The 18,526-nt window shown below is 43.5% G+C and overlaps 1 protein-coding gene across 3 annotated transcripts in view; it reads right to left on the bottom strand.

Annotated features, from left to right (window-relative positions):
• Positions 1-2,129: 2,129 nt before the first annotated feature.
• LOC138246154 (histo-blood group ABO system transferase 1-like) overlaps positions 2,130-18,526 on the bottom strand; it is a 576,036-nt gene continuing 559,639 nt past the window's right edge. For all 3 annotated transcript variants that reach the window (XM_069200435.1, XM_069200437.1, XM_069200436.1), the window contains one exon: positions 2,130-3,750. In XM_069200435.1, the coding sequence (XP_069056536.1) occupies positions 3,084-3,750 (667 nt within the window). In that variant the 3' untranslated portion in view covers positions 2,130-3,083. The remainder of the gene's footprint in view (positions 3,751-18,526) is intronic.

The raw sequence follows: 18,526 nt of genomic DNA, 5'->3' as shown, positions 1-18,526 counted from the left end.
GAATGTGTGTTCGTAGGCTGGGAGGGTGGTGGAACTGACACTTAAATTTCAAAGGCTAGTGGCCTGCACTCACACAATAGACTGCCAAACCTCCTACTGGGACCCTGGCAGACAGACCTGTAAGGAAAGGGGGCCTTGTGCATTTCAAAACCACTCTTTGAAGTCTCCCCCACTTCAAAGGCTTTAAACTGGGTCTAGCACCCCAAAACTCAGATACTGCTGGAATTAAACCTGGATCCTGTCAAGAGGAACTGCCTGGCTGCCCAAAGAACTCATTTGGACTGCTTTGCTGAGAAAGACTGCTGCCCTGCTGTTGCCCTGCTGTTGCCCTGCTGCCCTGCTGCCATCTGACTTTGCTGAGAAGTGCTCTCCAAGGGTTTGGATTGAGCTTACCTCCTGTTTTCTGAAGTTTCAGGACCAAAAAGACTTCATCTCTTTAAGGAACTCCTTGTGCACCCAAAATTGACAAACAGCCTGCCAGAAACGATGCACAGCCTGCCTTGCGATGAGAAAATCGCCGCACAGCAGAACCGGAATGACGCAGGCCGTCTTCCCAAGTGAAGAAACAATGCAGCGCCTGCCTTGTGGCCTGAAATTCGATGCACAGCCTACCGGATCGACACACAGCCACACTAGAACAACGCAGCCCGACTTCCCAAGTGAGGAATCGACACAGCGCCTGCAGTGAGACAGAAAATTTGACGCATCGCCTATCGGATCGACGCAATGCCTGTAACTTCGTTCCATAGGCCCAGGATTTCCACATATTGTCTCTGGGTATCAAAAAGATCCCCTCATCACAGTGAGGAACCACAACTGTGCACTGAAAATCGATGCAAAGCCCCATGCAGCGTGGAAAGAAACGTCGCAACGTCTGTGCCTTGCTGGAAATTCCAATGCACACACCATTTTTCCGCGCATCTCCTCCTCTGCAGTCTCCGTGCGTGCGATTTTTTACATGAACTAGGCGTTTTGTGAAACCAAGAGACAACTTGTGCTTACTGAATCTTTATCAGTTTGACCTTAATTTAACCAGATAAATATTTTATATTTTGCTAAACCAGTGTGGTGTTTTCACTGCGTTACTGTATGGTTTATTGCACAAATACTTTACACATTGCCTTCTAAGTTATGCCTGACTGCTCAGTGCCAAGCTACCAGAGGGTGGGCACAGGATAATTTGGATTGTGTGTGACTTACCCTGACTAGGATTGTAGTCCCTATTTGAACAAGGGTGTATACCTCTGCCAACTAGAGACCACATTTCTAACAATATATAGTTGGTGGGGGTTATTCACTGTGGTCCAAGTTGGAGTTAGGCCATGTCAGTGAGTGGGGTGCTTGTTTCCTGCCAGGTATGCTTTAGACGTGCCTTTCTCCATCCTTGGTGGGGTAGGTGTCCCAATGTTCTCCCTGGTGAATTTTGCTTCCTCTGCTCCTTGTCCTGAGAGGCTCTCACTGCGTTCCTCTATATTATTTTTAGGTGATTTAGGTGAAGAGTGCCTTTGCAGGAACAAGAAGACACCCTAGAAGGGGACCTACTTTTGAGCTGTGTGGAATAGGGTTATTGGAGCAATATTATTCTTCAGCTTTTTCTCTATCTTAACCCTCTACTTTTCTGTCCCTCCCCCTTCTTTAGTTGCCTTAGAGGGACTTGATCTTGTCCCTCGTTGGACTAGGTTGCTCTAGGTTTTTGGCATGGGCTACCTTTCAAAATGCAATTTCAAAATGCAATAAGTGATTTGACCCAGTCCAGGAATAGGGGGCTGGGATCCCAGTAATTATTTCAAATAAAGTGTATCCCTAACAACCACACACTGTTCCAAATAATTTAATATACCACATACTTACTCTGGATATGAGTACCTTGACATGTGTAATAACTTCAAAACATTCTCTTCCCTACCCACTCACAAAGGGTTTCCATGCTCTCCTTTTTCTTAATCAATAAGAAAATAAATCAGAAGTCATGTATTTTACGTAATGACCTGTAATTGTATTCTTTTGAAAACAAAATATATTCTGGACATACCATTTACAAAACCCACAAAATCTTTTCCCATAAAAAGTATAACACCTAAATCATGAGGAATTTAAATTAACAATACAATATCACAAGGACAAATAAATTTAAAAGTATCCAATATATTCATCATATAATCAGAAAAGACATAAATAGTGTGTAACAAACAATAGTCCTTTAAATCAAATGAATAATGCTCCTTTATCTTTAGTGTAAAGAATTACAGTGATTACAGTAGCCCATTTGAGGGTTTGGGTGGTTGCAGCACCTAATTAGCAGCCTTATCCCATCTTTGGGTTAGGGACGGGCCACCCTCACTCCTACCTGTTGACGTTGACAAGTTTAAACTTTCTTAGGGGCCTTATTTTCACAACGGTCTTCCTCAGGGCTGGAAAATTCGATACGTGACATTTCTTTCAGTCCTTGTAACAGTCTGTAAATGACTGTATGGGACACGTTTCATGGTGCTACTCTAGGGCTTGTACCATCATTCTAAGTGCAGCGGGCATCCTAACTGTTGTGTTGCTGTCACATGGTTCTTTAAGCCTGAAACCTTCAGGGCCCTCTCAGATGAGTTCGCTCGTGTTCCCCTTCTGCGTCTCTTTTCTTCTTCTGTTGTGGAGGGTCAGTTCATATGTTCTGTTGAGTGATTACTTGTTTAGAAGTTTCGTTTGAAAAGTTTTTTTTCAGTGAAACAATTCTCTCTCTTCTCTCTCTCTCTATATATATATGCATGTATTTCATATATATATATATATATATATATATATATATATATATATATATATATATATACTATAGATATTTTCAATGAAAAAATATTTCATAGATATTTTTATTTGTAGAAAGAAATATGCCACTTGTTTCTTAAGTTCTTAAGATCACATATGTAGCAATTTGCAAACCAGGTCTCTCTGAATATCTTACTTCCCAAAATCTGTTCCATCTGAATTTTGCTGTGATTCAAAACAACCAAGAGTTCTAATTTGTATAGTGTGAAGTATACTAGCAGTTTAAAAAAATCAAGAAAACAATTACTCAAGAGTAGAAGAAACATGATTTACATATCTTTTTGACCATGAATAATTCGAACAGTTTTTATTTCTGATGTTCGATGAACACCCCAGTTCCAGATATATTCTGGGGAAAGAATTTTTGTAGGCTTATGGTAAAGTAAATACTTGTTGAAATGGCTCTCATCGTGGAAAACTGCAACAATTCCATTTGAATCATCTGTTTTGATTGCTTTGTCACAGCATTTGGTCAAGCGATAAATTTCCTGAACTGTGCCAGCAAAGAAATTGGCCTGATAATAGAAATCTCCTTCATCAATTGGAATATAGGCTTGTGATAACGGGTTCCGCTCGTAGGTGAAGCTATCTCGGTTAGCTCTGTAGAACCATGGATGTAAGGTAGCAACAAGATCACCCAAAACTTCCACGCCCACATCATTGTGGAAAACAAGGTCGACGTCAGCACACACTAAATAGTGCACGTCAATGAGCTTCCTCTTGATGTCCAGGTGCAGAATTTCCATTCTTTGCATGAAAATTCTTGCTTTAGAGTCATACGATGACGTTTTGTAAATCTTACATTTTCTATCCTTATGAATTGAGATGCATTTCACCTTCTGTGGTTGGTCTGTGTACACATAATAGATAACCCTGTGGCCAATCATGAAGAACTTATCAGCAGATTCCAAGAAGGATTTTAATAGCTTCCAATATCTAAAGACAAAAGAAATACAACATTTTTTAATGATGAACAAAGAGGCCCAAGAATCATTTCATTTTTAGCTTCTTTGCATTACATTTCAGTCAAAATCGAACAGTTACAGTCATGAAACATGATATTTATTTTAAGAACTGTCAAAGGTAAGCAAAGTAGCACAATGACAACATTGGATCTCACGTTTCACACTGTTTCAGTACCTAAAACTAATATCGAGCTGCCTGGGCCGTGATAAACGATGGACCTTTCGTCCTTGTTTTAATCCTAAATGTTGAGTTGTCACCCCATGTTCACCAGTGCTCGTGAGCAATCTGAATCTATGGAAAGTGGTGATACACAGTTTTCTCATGGCACAGGTGGATTTACTAATGCACCTTGGTCACAACTCCAGGCAAATTACCAACAGTAGAATCATACCTAAAGACTCCTGTAGAACTTACAATTAAGAAGGTTCTGAATACAGGAGGAGACAAGTCACCACATTTTTTGCGACCTTTCTGGCATTTTGTTATGTTACTAATGTTCATAAAGGGTCACAAAAACTCATGCCTCATAAATATTAATCAGGCATTTTGCATTGTATGCCCCTCAAGAAACACAGAGAGGGAGGCAAACGAGAGACAGTAGACTTCCATCTCAATGTTCTCATCCCCTGTATGTCAAGTACATCAGACCATTTACCCAATTAGAAAGGATTGTTTGAAATATTTGTTTTGTGTTCATGACCCCCCCCCCCCCGAGAACCTCTGGCTGTCCCCACAGAAAACAATAAAAATGACTCCCTCACCCCGGGAGGAAACTGCCGGCATGTCAGGATCCTTTTCTTTGTCTTTCAAAAACAAATACCTATTTTGGGAAAATAAAAAGGTTTGCTGAGCAGACGTCTAAAATCGTGGAAGTAGGTCCTCTGAGGGCAACAAAAGCAAAAAGAATAGATGATAGAAGAAATGCTGAAGAAATCAAACATTCTCCCCCAATCACAAATCTGAGTTTAATCCATTGTTTTTTTGCTCCTCACACCACCCCAGTCTGGACGCAGCAAGATGCAAATCAACCTTTACCCTGCTCCCCATGGGAACAGTCTAGCCCAAACAGGCAGGCCAGGTCCTCCTTGTACCTCAAACAAGCATCCTAAAGGCAGTTTCGGAGTATCACCCCTCATCAGCCAGGTTAGCTTGAATCTAGTGGCACAGTGAGCACAGAACCCATGTCTGGGCATACCCTCCCCACTTAGGGTGACAAAAGCAAAACAAACAGATGATGGACGGAATTTTGAACAAATCAAACATTCCCCCCAGTCACAGATCTGGGATTAATCCATCATTTTTTGCTCACCATGCCACCCTAGTTTGGACCCAGTCATATGCAAATCAGTCTTGACTCTGCTCACCATGGAATCCGTCCAGCCCAAACTGCCAGGCCAGGTCTTCCCTGGACCAGAAACAAGGATCTTGGGACCGTTTTCAGAGTATCAGCCCCCCATCATCCAGGCTAGCTTGAATCTAATGGCACAGTGAGCTCAGGACTCACGTCTGGGCATAACTTTGCCACTTATTGAGGCAACAACAAAAAAAGAAAAGATGATGGAAGGAATGCTGAACAAATCAAACATTCCCCCCGTCACAGATCCGGGTTTAATCCACTTGATAGAACAAGACTTGCAACAAGCAAAGTCTGATGCCATGTGTAGATTGAAGAGATGTCTTTGATGCCCCTGAGATTTCAGATTAGGAGGCAGGTCAACAAGTCCTTGGAGTCACTTTGGTTCTGGGTTGGAGAGATTCAGGTCAAGTCCTTCTTACTACCAGGCACAGCAGGCAGCAGGTCAGCATAGCACAGCAGGAGTCCAACAAAGCCCAGCAGAGTGGCAGTCATTCCAGCAGCACAGCAGTCTTTCTTCCTGGCAGAGTATCCACAGGTCCAGAAGTGTACTGTTTGGTGGAGTCAGAAGTCCAGTTCTGATACCCAGTGGAGCTTTTGAAGTCAGGGAGATTTGAAAAAGAGAACTTTGAAGTGCACAGAGTTCCTGCCCTTCCTGCTCTGGCTCTGGACTTACTACACAGGGTTATGCAGCCCTTTGAGTGGGATCAGGACACAGCACATTCAGGTGGCAATATTAGCTCCTCCCTCCATTCTGCCCAGGATGGGCCTTCAGGATGTTCATGGTCCATCAGTCACACCTAAGCTCCCTTTGTGTGTGGGTGTTGAGAGGGAATGCAAAAGACCCCATCTTCCACCCACCCAGCTATGCATTCAGAGACAGGCAGAAGGCACTAAGGGGCATATTTATAATGCCCTAGCACCACCTTGTGGCACATTAACATAATTATTTTGGACGTTAATGTGGCCCAATGAGGTCGAAATCCCTGCACCGGATTTACAGAGTGGTAAAATCCGCGCCAGGCATAATGTATGGAAAGGGGGCGTTCCCCCATTAGAGGAGCCGAAATAATGGTGCAAGGAAATCTATGAGATCAAGAGGAGGCGTTAAAACGTGGCTTCCATTCTTTAGAATAGTGCCCTATGTAGTCTGCAGGAGTAGCACCAATATTTTGGCGCTACTCCTGCAGAGTACAACAATAGCGTCATGAGAAATTACGCTAAAGCCCCCTATCCTGCACCATGGTGCGATGTATTTTAAATAAAGCACACACATGGATGGTGGTAGGGGGGTGAAAAGGGATGCAGGGAAAGTGGCGCTGCACTTTGTGCAGCACCACTTTCCATAAGTCTGCCCCCATATGATTTAAGGTTTAAAAAGTGGCCTTTTCAGAATTACAATATAAAATCTGACTTCACCATAAGTTGTGATTTTAAATTGTGATTCCAGAGACACCAAACTTGGGGCCTCCCATCTCTTCCCAACTGTAAATTACATTTATAAAATATAATAAGGCAATTACAATGGTAACCTAAGGGAGAGATAGGACTTCCAGTAGTGAAAAAAGAACTTAAGAGTTTTCTCTACCTGGATATGTAAAACTTAAAAGTATTTGTCCGAATTTTTCAATACACTGCAACTTACCCTTGGGGCTGTCCAAGGTCTACCCTAATATGTATTAAAAGGAAGGTTTGGGCCTGGCAAGAGGGTTATCTTGCCAGGCCAACATGACTGTTTAAAACTGCCCACACAGGTTCTGCAATGGCAGGCCTGAATCATGTTTAATGGACTACTAAAGTGGGTGGCACAACCAGTGCTGCAGGCCCCCCAGTAGCATTTAATTTACAGGCCCTGGGCACAGTTAGTGCATTTTACTTGGAACTTATACATAAATTAAATATGCCAATTCTGCATAAGCCAATGTTACCATGTTTTGAAGCAGAGAGCACATGCATTTTAGCATTGTTTAGCAGTGGTAAAGTGTCCAGAGTCCTAAGGCCAGCAAAAACAATGTCGGCAAAACAGGAGCTCAGAAGCCAAAAAAGTTAGGTTAAACCACACCAAGGTCTAACACGGCCTTACCACAGTCCAATGTTGTGCCTTTAGAATTAGGGCCTGATCTATAGTTTGGCAGATGAGTTACTCCCTGATGGATATCCTGTCCTCCATTGTAATATGGAGGACAGGATATCCGTCATGTATGTGACAGAGTAACCCCCTCTGCCAAACTCTAATCATTCAGCAGGGCAAGGCTGGAAGGTGGTTGGGGCTTCATGATGCCAGATACCCTCACTGTGTGGTCCGACTGAAACAGTTTTCACTGCAGAAAATAACTCCACATGGGTGAACCTAGTTTCGTGACTATTCTGGGAGCCAGGTCCCTGGCTAACTCTCAGCATCGTGTCCTAGTTCTCCAGAGGTAGAAAAAATGGCTAAGTCCCAAATGTGTCCAAATGCTGGAAAAATTAATCCTGGCCACTCTTGTAGGTAATCTTTGCTCAGTGATAAGCAGCTAACACTTATTTTCCCTTCCTGGACTTACAGGAAGACTATTGTTCTCTGAACCTAAGTCATTAACACTCCCAGCCATTGATTTGTATTCCAGCTCTAGGCCCATTTTAACTTAGACAGCTGAAAGTACTTTTATATGTTAATTTTACATTAAGCTAAAAAATGAAAAATCTTGATTTCACCATTAAATCCAATTTAGAAAATTAAGTAGTAAACACGATTCATGCATTTATCTAGCATTTTCCCAGTGGGATGAGAATGAAAGGGGCAGATTTAAAACAAGTGGTGCAGCACCACTTTCCTTGCGCCCCTTCGTGCCCCCTTATCGCTACCATGTGTGAGCCATGTTTAAAATACAGCGTGCCATGGAGCAGGGTAGGGGGCAATAGCCTCAATATTTTTGATGCTATTCACATACAGTACATAGGGGCCCATTATGAATAATAATGGGCCCCCTTTTAACACCTGCTCTGAGCAAGATGCTGCTAAAAGATTTCTTTGTGCCATTTTTTTGGCCACCCTAACGGGGGAAACGCCCCCTTGTATACATTATGCCTGGCGCAGGCATAGTAAGGTGCAAGGGGTTACAAAGTGCTGCAATGCATGCATTGCACCACTTTGTAAAAATGGCGTGGAGATTTTGGCCTTGTTGGGCCACATTAGCATTAAAGAAAATATGCTAATGTGGTGCAAGGAGGTGGTAGGCCCTATTAAATTTGGACCAAAGATTTTTATTCCCATCTAGTCCTGTTGAGGGGCAGTCTAGCAAGGCCTACTCAATTAAACAGCTTTTCGGTTTTATTTTTCTATGAGATTATACTTACCCCAATATGTAAAATGACCTGATTGTATATATTATCACCTTTCCCTCTTGGTTTGCAAGGCACATATTAGGGCTGGCCTATTCCATTCAGAAAAATATACTTTTTATACAGGACAAATGTGCTTTTCCATGACATATGTAATCGCAAAGCATTTAGGCTGTAGTTTTCCAGACATATTATGCTTTCTATATAAGTGGGTGGTGTAAATACACGCTGAAATCGACATATGACATTGAGTGTCCATACCAGAGGTGCATTTTTGTGGCATATATGATAGTCTTATAGGATAGGTAAATAGACCAATTGTGTAAAGCCAATTTAACCCCTACCATTTTAGGACTAAAGAACATCCACTATGGTACTGATCAGCAGTGTCACAGGGCACTTGTACCAAACTGAACTAGGGTCCAGGTAAAGGTGGACATTGAGTGACCATAAAAAGGTGATTTTTTTACAGTATGTATTTATGTATATTACACTTGTTAAATTTGATGATTACTGGTTTTTGGGATATGTATTGCTGTCTCTTGGCAAGACCTAAATATCTAACATTTGTCTACAAATGAATATCAGTAGTACTCTATTGACAGGCTCAATATTCCCTTAGTGTAGAAGCTCAAAGGGACCTATTAACAAAGGTAAATTTACACAAGAGTAAATGTACATGTATACAATTTACAATTACACTTTGTAGAAAATGTACTTCGTTTGGCCATTCACCATATCTGAGTGTGAATTTACAACAGAATGTAAGTGTAGAGTTACATGTTTCCACAACTGATACAAGGGATGGTGACAAATTTGTAAGTGTAAAGTGCTATAAACAACAAGCATTGGCAAAGCCAATAGGTCTCACCTATGAGAGTTACTGGCTTTGGCATTGTTTCAGAGCTGTGTTGTACAGGAGGACAGATTCTTTGCAGTGTGGCTAAAATGCTTGCCTAAATGAGTTTTAACCACACAGCAAAGCACCTAAGATATTAAGATGTATGTGCCCTAAGAAGAAGTCCAAGACTCAATTGGGTGTTGTATTCTGAATTATCTGTAATTTGTAAAGATGGTTTAAGAAAAGGTCACTCATGGAATGTTTACACCCCAATTGTTGGAATGATTCTGCTGGAGTATGTACTTTCTAATACTGGGACAGTGATGTCCATTGCCGTGTGTATGTGTTATTATCTCTATAAACATGTAAAATGTGTTTATCCTGGAATGGCATGTTTAACCTACCTATAAATATCTAGTTTATGGCACCCTGTGTAGCCAGGGCCAGAAAGGTGAATGTCACCAGTGGACTGCAGCACCAATTGCGCCACCATTAAAGTGAAAAGTGAAAACGTGACTCAAGAGCTGCCACTGCAACCTTGGTATGCAGTTTTTAAACTGCAAACTAGGTAAAATAAACCTGCTGCTATGCCTAAATCTTCCTTTTCCTTACTTATATACCAACCCTACGGTAGGAAGGACATGTGTACTTAAGTTTTACATGTACTGACTGTAAAACATCTCCAAAGTTGGTTGTTTAATGTGGTAAAGCTGGCTCTCCCACTGGGTTACGTTATAGCAATTAATAATGAATAATTTCAGTTTGGGAATAGCTAGAACAATGTTTCAAGACTCAAATTAATTAGAATTTAAATACAATCTGATGGTGAAGTCCAACTAGTACTAATTTAAGATTAGTGCTGAGTGGAATTTACAGAGTTCCAGTCTGCAGAATTCCAGGGAGATTCCACGGAGTTCGGCCAACGGGCAAAAATATGCATGTTGCCCTGTTTGCACTGCAATTTTGTGCCTGTGGTGTGACCAGCACTAAAAAATCATCATGAACGGCACCATGCGGTGCTTAAGAACCTGCAGTCATTTGAGATGATTTTATTGTCGCTGTAGTAGAAAATCTACTCCAACGGCAGCAAATCTACTCGAAGAAGCAGTCCTCTCACCATGTCCGCTCACGACCACCTACCTCTACCCCTGCCTTCGACTGCCCACACTAGAAATGGCTCTAGGAATGCCAAATCTCCATCACTCATGCATTTCTGGAGCCTCACTAGAAACAAATCTGCCACCTGACGATTGGTGGAACTTGGAAAGAACTCCCTGTTACAAGAGTAAAACGAAGTTGTGATTCCTGCCAATTCTGTAGATGGAATGAAACATTCCGTCAACCCCTACTGAAAATGCCACTTTTAGAAACTTGCCATTTTTCTGTCCTAAAATGCCACTTTTAGAAAGTTGCCATTTTCCTGCCCTAAGTCCTCTAGTACCTAGTTCAGAGATATTTCCCAACTCCCACTTGTCAGCTTGCTTAGAGGTGTGACTTGCTCTCAGAAAAGAGAACTAAAGGGCCTTTGCTGGGAGAAGGTGTGAGCTCCTCCTAACAGGATTGCCTGGAGGATGTGTCCACTGTTAGACCTGTCAGCCTTAGAGGGTATTTTTGCCTTACTCCTCCTGTTTTTGCTGATTTTGTTTTTGTTTGCTTTAGGACTCTGCATATTTTACCACTACTAACCTTTGGTACTGTGCTTGTGCTGTCTACTTTAAACATGGTGAAATTGGTACATTTAGTTTACTTGGAAGTCCCTAGTAAAGTGGTACTACATGTACCCAGGATCCGTAATTTAAATACTACTAGTGGGCCTGTAGAACTGATTGTGCCACCCACTTAAGTAGCCCTTTAAACCTGTTTCAATCCTGTCATTGCAATCAGTGTGAGTATTTTCAAACCTGCATTTTGACCTAGCAAAATAACCCTTTTGTCAAGCCTACACCTTCCTTTTTAATAAATACAATTCACCCCTGGGGTAGGCCCTAAAAGGCCCATTGGACAGGATGAAGTGTAATTACAAAGTCGTACATGTACATTTAACTTTTACATGTCCCATAGTGAAAATCTTTAACATTTGTTTTTCACCACTTCAAGGTCTACCTCTCCCATAAGATAAGTTGGGTAACCTTATTACATTTAATCAGTTCTAGGTTTCAATTGGGAGCTGGTGGAAATGTTAAGTTTGGTGCCTAAAGGATTGTATTTCAAAACCCTTGTTGATGGTAAAGCTGGATTTCTGAAATGAAAATTATCCGAACCATTTGGTGCCTTCAGTTTGTTTCCTGGGTCACAAGAAGTTGTGTAGCTGGCAGTTGGTCTTTGTGTATTACTCCTAGTCAGAGAGATAAAGTAGGAGTAGGTGTTGGCAGGATGGGCCATCTCTGGCTTGATAGGGGGAGGAGCTGTCACCTATCGTACTTGCACATCACAAAACCTCTGACTCAGCACACTCACAAAAGGTTTCACACTAGACGTTTGAGCAGGGCAGGGAAGCAGGAAATTCCAAACACTTTTTTGGGTGGAACCCTCTAGAAACTTCTTCTACTTCAAAGCTGGCACCAAATAGAAATATTGGACCCCCAGACCCAACTCTTCAGTGTATCAACCTCTAGTCCTGTACAAAACTCAGAAGGACTGCTGTGCTGCTCTGCTGCAAGAAAGTCTGCTACTCTGCTGCCCTGCTGCCTCAGTGAGAAGACATGGACCTGCACCTTGAATCTAGGGTCATCAGATTGACTCCAAGGGCTAGCAGACTGTCCTCCTGATCAGAGCTTTAGGGACAGAAAAGGCTCCAACCACTTTAAACCCTGCACGAGCACTCTGCCTGCTGTGAGTCTTGCCCTCTGTTGGACCTGACCCTTGTGGCAGGTTCATCCCCTGACTTTTTGCCTAATGCCTCCTATTTGTTTCAGATTTCTCGCTGTTGGCTCTAGGACTCTGAGCACTTTATCACTGCTGACCAGTGCTAAAGTGCAGGTGCTCTCCCATCTAAAGTTGGTATGATTGGCTTATACCTAATTGGCGTATTTAATTTACCTGTAAGTCCCTTGTACAGTGGTATCTCTATACCCAAGGCCTGTAAATTCAATGCTACTAGTGAGCCTGCAGCACTGCTTGCACCACCCACCTGTTAAGAGTCCACTTATAGTCTAGGGAGATATCTCTCTTGAGGGTGGGGGCATCAGATCCTTGGTCTTCCACCACTAGGTATTTTATATGTATTAGGTTCATGTGATAGGATAGTATACATCAAACAATTGCTTCCTTATCACTACCTTATATATGTAGTGCTCTGGAAAAACATTTTTCGCTTTTTTATGGACTTTTTAAGATCGTTAAGAGGTTCCAATGTGCTATTTTTATGGGAACCCCTGTTTATATATGTCCTGTGATATCCTTCACCCTTGGATTGCCATCTAATACATAGCTGTGGTATTAGTTCCATTTACTCATGTGATTGACAATAGGACAATCGTTAGTCTGGGGCTTACGTCTTCTAACCCCTTAAAATTTTGTAAAAACTCTCCCCCCACCCCCCTTCCCTCTTCCTTAGATTTTCTTTATCGATGAGGTTGCTATGTATTTATTTTAAGATGGCGCTCATCATTTCATTTGTTCCTTTCCTCTACTCACTCGGTGTCCGTCATTTGTTTCTATTGCCCATATCTATTTCATTCAGGCCCATGCGGGAATTTCACTTTTAGCCGGCATCTGGTCTTCGTTGCAGATCCAATTCTTATATTGGAACGGCAATAACTTCTACCGTGGTAGGATTATTAATACTGGGGAGATCGGTTAGTCCCCTGCATCGCACCACACGCAGTGGGCGGTGGAGTTTGTTCTTTCTTGCGCTTTCAGTGCGAGTATATGGTTCCATCGAGCATGTAATCAGAGGCTCTTCACCTCTATTGTTCTTGCGGAGCAATATACGGCTCCTCGCACCCGGCAATGACATCAACACAAGGTAAGATGGGGGCATGGACCTAGGGATGTTTGACAATATGTAAAAAACTTGAGGATGTGTCTTTGGGAGGCGATATCCTCCTGACGTTACTGTTTGTAGGTTAAGAATATTATTAGGACCTATATCTTTACAAATTTTGTTTGACTTTATTTAGGTATTTTGAGTAAGAATATAGAATGAGAGGTGCCTAAATCAAGTGGAGACTATTGCCAGAAATCCCAACAGTCCCCCTGCTCTACAGTAAGGCATTATCATCACTCTTTGATCACTTTTAGATAGAGAACCCTTGGGCACCAATAAAGGGAGCACCGCTAGGTGGACTTCTTTTGATGTGATAAATCACTTTCAGCATGTTTATTCAAACTTCATCTGGGCCACAGGGTGGTATATAGACCTTAAAGTGATTGGATTATACTTTGTGTTGCCTTTCTCTGCATGAGTCTCACAGGGGGTGGTGCAACTTGAATTCTTTAGTTTCTCTTTCTCTCCTTACGCTTTTTTCTGCTTTTCTTCTTTCTTTTTTCTTTACATTTTAGTTGTATTTTTCTTTCTTTCGTTTGTTTTTCTGTATATTGTCTTTGCGGAGATCTCTAAATTACAGATATATCTATTTTGTTTTCCATGTTTCAGAAATTTAGACCAAGTGTATATTATATTTCTCCCGGGAATTACTGTGTATATATCAAGGGCTTCTGCCCTGAAGAAGGTGAGTGACCCGGTTGCGCCGCCTATAACCGAAGCATACGTCGGCACAACTATACAAATCGAGGATACCCGCTTGGATCAACAAGGGTATTTTACCCTATACTACAATTGACTCATCCATCTAACATGAAGAAGGACTAAAGGATATACATTATAAAAAAGAGGAAACAAAAATCAGAAAGCTGGACTGATAACATAATATAACATATATCAAAAACTCCTTTTGGGAACATTCTAGTCTGCAGACTATGATATTAATTCCGTATTATTTTGTGGTGATATTCCTGGTGAGACCGATTGGCCCGCCTGATGTTAACATATACAGTCCTTCAGACATTATATTTGTTGGTCCTTTTGATTTCTGTTGGGTCCTTGTCATATTTTTTAATATGGTATGAGTGAAGCAGTATGAGTGTGATCTTTGTTGCTTAGGTTTTACATTTTTTCCAGCATTTATGTTGGGTTTATTCATCTGTTTGCTACATCTTTATGGCTTAATTTGGATTTGTGAACATTTATATCATTTGAATAAATGTACTATTGTGCGTTCTTATCAATGTAGCTATATGTTTATTTATATATCTGGATAGCTTTGGAGATTCTCTTTTCTTAGACACCTGGAATTCCCTCTCTCTGTACCCAGAGTGTCCTTGGGACATTGTAAGTATTTTTCCACCCACTGAAGTAGCCTTTCAAACCTGTCTCAGGCCTGCTAGCGCAGGACCTGTGTGCACAGTTAGTGCCACAGGGACCTGGCATCTAAATTTACTTGCCAGGCCCAGAAATCCCCTTTTACTACATGTAAGTCACCCCTAAGGTAGGCCCTAGCTAATCCTATGGGCAGGGTGCCATGTATGTAGAAGGCAGGACGTGTGCCAGGTTGTGCGGCCTGTCCTGGTAGTGACAAATAGCCTAACTTGGTGTCTCACTGCTGTGAGTGCTGCCTTCTCATAGGATTGCATTAGAAATGCCCTGCCTGATGTGTAAGGGGTATTGCCTGATTTATGAGGGGTAGTGTAGGCATGTTTAGTATGGTTGTAATGGTGATAATAAATGCTGCTTCCTGGAATAGGTGGATTTTTTTCACTATTACAGAAATGCCACTTCTAGAAAGTGCGCATTTCTCTGTGCTTATGAATCTGGTGTTTTGCAGCTTGACTCCAGTCCACGTCTGGGCAGAGTGATAGTTGGGGCATTGTGCATACTTTTCAGACAGCCTGTACACAGGGAGGATGGAGGTGTCACAGAGGTGCATCTGCACACTGAATAGTCTTCCTGGGCTGAGAGAAGGGAGAGGCGGGGCACACCTGCATTTGTAAAGGCTGTGCCCTGGCCTCACACAATAGGGTTGTTTACCCCCAACTGCTGTTTGAAGCCTGTGCTGGAGGAGAGCGGGGCACCCCCAGAACCAGTTGTAACTGGTTGGAACCGCCTCTCCCCTACCACTGTAAAACACTGTAAGGACTGAGTATAAGTACAGGGGAGTTTTCTCTACAATTTGGAGACTTTTGGAATCATCTTGGAACTGGACACAAAAGGCTGGAAGGACTCACCAGGAACTGCCATGGACTGCTGCTGCTGTGCTGACCTGTGACCTGCTTGGTCACTGAAAGGACTTGCCACCTGCTTGCATCCTCTGTGTGCTGGTCTGTTGCTGGGCCCCTCCACCTGTGGGACTGATCCCCGGATTCTTGTACCCCAGGGGCAGGGTGCTGTGGCCCCTGATCCCTGTAACAATCCAAAGCACGAGGAGTGCTCCAATATATGAGAATAACTGGCGCTTTTGAAAGCACTTCACATTTCATGTTCCCAGCGCTTGAGGGGAAATGCTGCTTCTTGTACGTTGTGAGCACTTTGAAAAGAGCTTTTCTGCTGGGAAAGACATCACTGCCGCGACCCGGGCTGTATTAAAATGCAGCACCTGAGTCCCGCTGTTTTCTGTGCTCCTGGGGCACGAAGAAAATTGCCAAATTAAACATTGGAGAGAGCGTGCTCCTATCGTGCCTCCGGGGTGAAGTGCGCTCCCTGGAGCACCCTGGGGCAGAAGCAGGCACCTACTTTGGTGCCTGCTGCTCTTACCTGCCTGGGTAGGCCGTGAATTTTGTTCCAAGCCGGGCAGGGGAAGGAGGCCTCATCGGAGGCTCCCCCAGCCCACCGGGCCCTCCTCCTCTTCCATGAGGGGCAGGGGAGAAGGAAGTCTCTCCCTGCCCCTGTTGAGCCCAGGAGAGCCACATCAGGACCGCGGACGGGGCGGAAGCCTCATCAGAGGCCCCCGCGCCGCTGGTCCTTTTGTGTGGCCCTTTGTGGGCCAGTGCCTGGACCTTGGCCCCCCTTGTGAGGCCCAAGAAGGCTGGGGGGGGGCCCTCAGCAAATGCAGGCCCCAGGATGGGCCCATCCTTGAAACAGAGGGGGCCGTGGTGCCCCCCTCCTCCCTAAAACTACCTGCCTGACTTTAGCCCCCCCTTGTGAGGGCCAGTGGAGGCCCAGGGGGGCCCCAGTGATCGCTGGGCCCAGGAGGGGCCTGTACTGAAAATGGAGGGGTGCGGAGCGCCCCCCTCCTTTACAAAAGTAATCGTCGACCTTGGCCCTCCCCCGTGAGGGCTGGTGGAGGCCTGGGGGGAGGGCAGCGATCGTGGGCCCCCAGAGGGGCTGGTCAGTAGTACAGAGGGGGTGCGTGCCGCACCTCTCTGCCTCAGAGCTCTCAGGAGGCCCCTGTTTTGTGCAGAGGAGCGCCGGGGGCCCCATTTTGTGTTCTGCAGGTACTAGGGGTGCCTACATCAAACCAGGTACCACTAAATTACAACATATGTACACCAAAGTTCTTTTTAAAGACTTTATTGATTTATATGTTGCCTACCTGTTTGATGATGTTTCATATGTGTATGCAAATGTTCCTTTTATGGGAATAACATGCTAATATGTTTTTCTGACTTGCCATACGTTTATAATGTTCCTGCTATGGACGTTTATGATATTTCTATGACAAGTGCTTTGGTGTAATAACGTGTTTCCTGACTACTGCTTCTGTTGCAGAATACTGAGTAACTTGTGTGTTATATATGACTGCTAGTTTGCAGGGTAACTAATGTGTAACGTTCTGACAACTGGTAAGGTAGCAGGATAATACTGATGTGATGTTTGGTCTAATAATTGCGTTGTGTACCATACAATATATTTTCATATAACTTGGTGTTGTGTTTCCTTTTCGATGGGGATAGTGCGTCACGTGTGTTGCGTGTGTTGTGCAAACGCTTTACACATTGCCTCTGGGATAGGCCTGACTGCTCGTGCCAAGCTACCAAGGGGCTGAGCAGGGGTTATCTTGGACGTGCTACTCCCTTGCCCTGACTAGAGTGGGTGGGTTCTGCCTGGCTTAGGTGCATACCATAGCCAACCAGAAACCCCATTTTTAACACCGTCCAAGTGATGCCAACCCAGTCCTGGACCCTCGGAGTTGGGCCTGAAAGTGCTAGGTCAAGTGTGAGCAGAACCAATGCAGGGTCATGCATCTCCTTGCAGCTTTGCATCATAGCCTCTGCTGTGCAACACATCCCCAATACAGCGCTCCATAGCAGCTCAGACCCACCACTGCATGATGAATCCTTGAAGCAGGCCTTCGCAATGCACCCTGCAACCCCTTGGAATTGCAGTTGTGCAACTCACCCTCACAGCAAGATATTGCAATGCTCAGCAAACCAGGATTTAAGGTACTTTGTTCTGCTGGCCTAACTTGGTTCCTGTATCCAGCCCACACTCCATCAAGGTTGGTCTGAACTTGTGACGTTGTCCTGCTCTAGCACGACCAGATAACCACAGTTGGTGTTTTGTACTTTTTAGCAGTATGTTCATCTAAGTCTTCAAAAATTGCATATCTCCTGTTTTATTATTGGATTTTTGTCATTTTGCTGTCAAATAATTTATTAAATTGTACTCTATTTTTCTAATTTGGTGTAGTATTTTTCTTGTGCTGTGTTTCCACTTTATTACTGCTTTTGGCACAGCAGGGTATGATGGGATTGTTTGGCACCAAATCACAAGGAAATTATTTGAAGGTGAGTAGGGCTGGTTCTGGGGACTTTTTTCCTATTGGTAGGGGAGTTACTGTCACTCATTAGCCAGTATCAGCCATAAAAAGGCACACCTGGGTTCTTTCTTCAGATCACTTCTGGACCTGTGGAAGATAGAAGAAGGAATACACCTGCTGACCACTTCAGACTTCATAATGAGGACCACAACTACTTTAACTTGTGGAGAAAGACACCCCAAGGGCTGTATCTGATCCTGCTTGTATTCAGGACTGAAGGGTGGTCTCCAAGGGCTACTTGGCTAGCATCCTATAAGGTTATAGGCACACAAAAGCTGCAAGAAGCCCAAGACTCAGCTGAGCCCAGCTGACTAGTTCCAACTGGAGTTGCTCTGGACCCTGCTAGTTGCTTCTGAGCGATTGAGTCCTAACCTCCAAATGCCTAAAATGCCAGGGACCCCTGACTGTTGAAGACTGGACTGTCTCCCAAACAAGAACTGCAAAGCTGGACCCACTGAAACTATTTCCAGACCT

The sequence above is a fragment of the Pleurodeles waltl genome, chromosome 7 (genome assembly GCF_031143425.1).
Source record: "Pleurodeles waltl isolate 20211129_DDA chromosome 7, aPleWal1.hap1.20221129, whole genome shotgun sequence".
Taxonomy (NCBI): domain Eukaryota; kingdom Metazoa; phylum Chordata; class Amphibia; order Caudata; family Salamandridae; genus Pleurodeles; species Pleurodeles waltl.
Note: the sequence above shows the minus strand (reverse complement) of the source record. Positions and strands in the feature narration are given on the sequence as shown.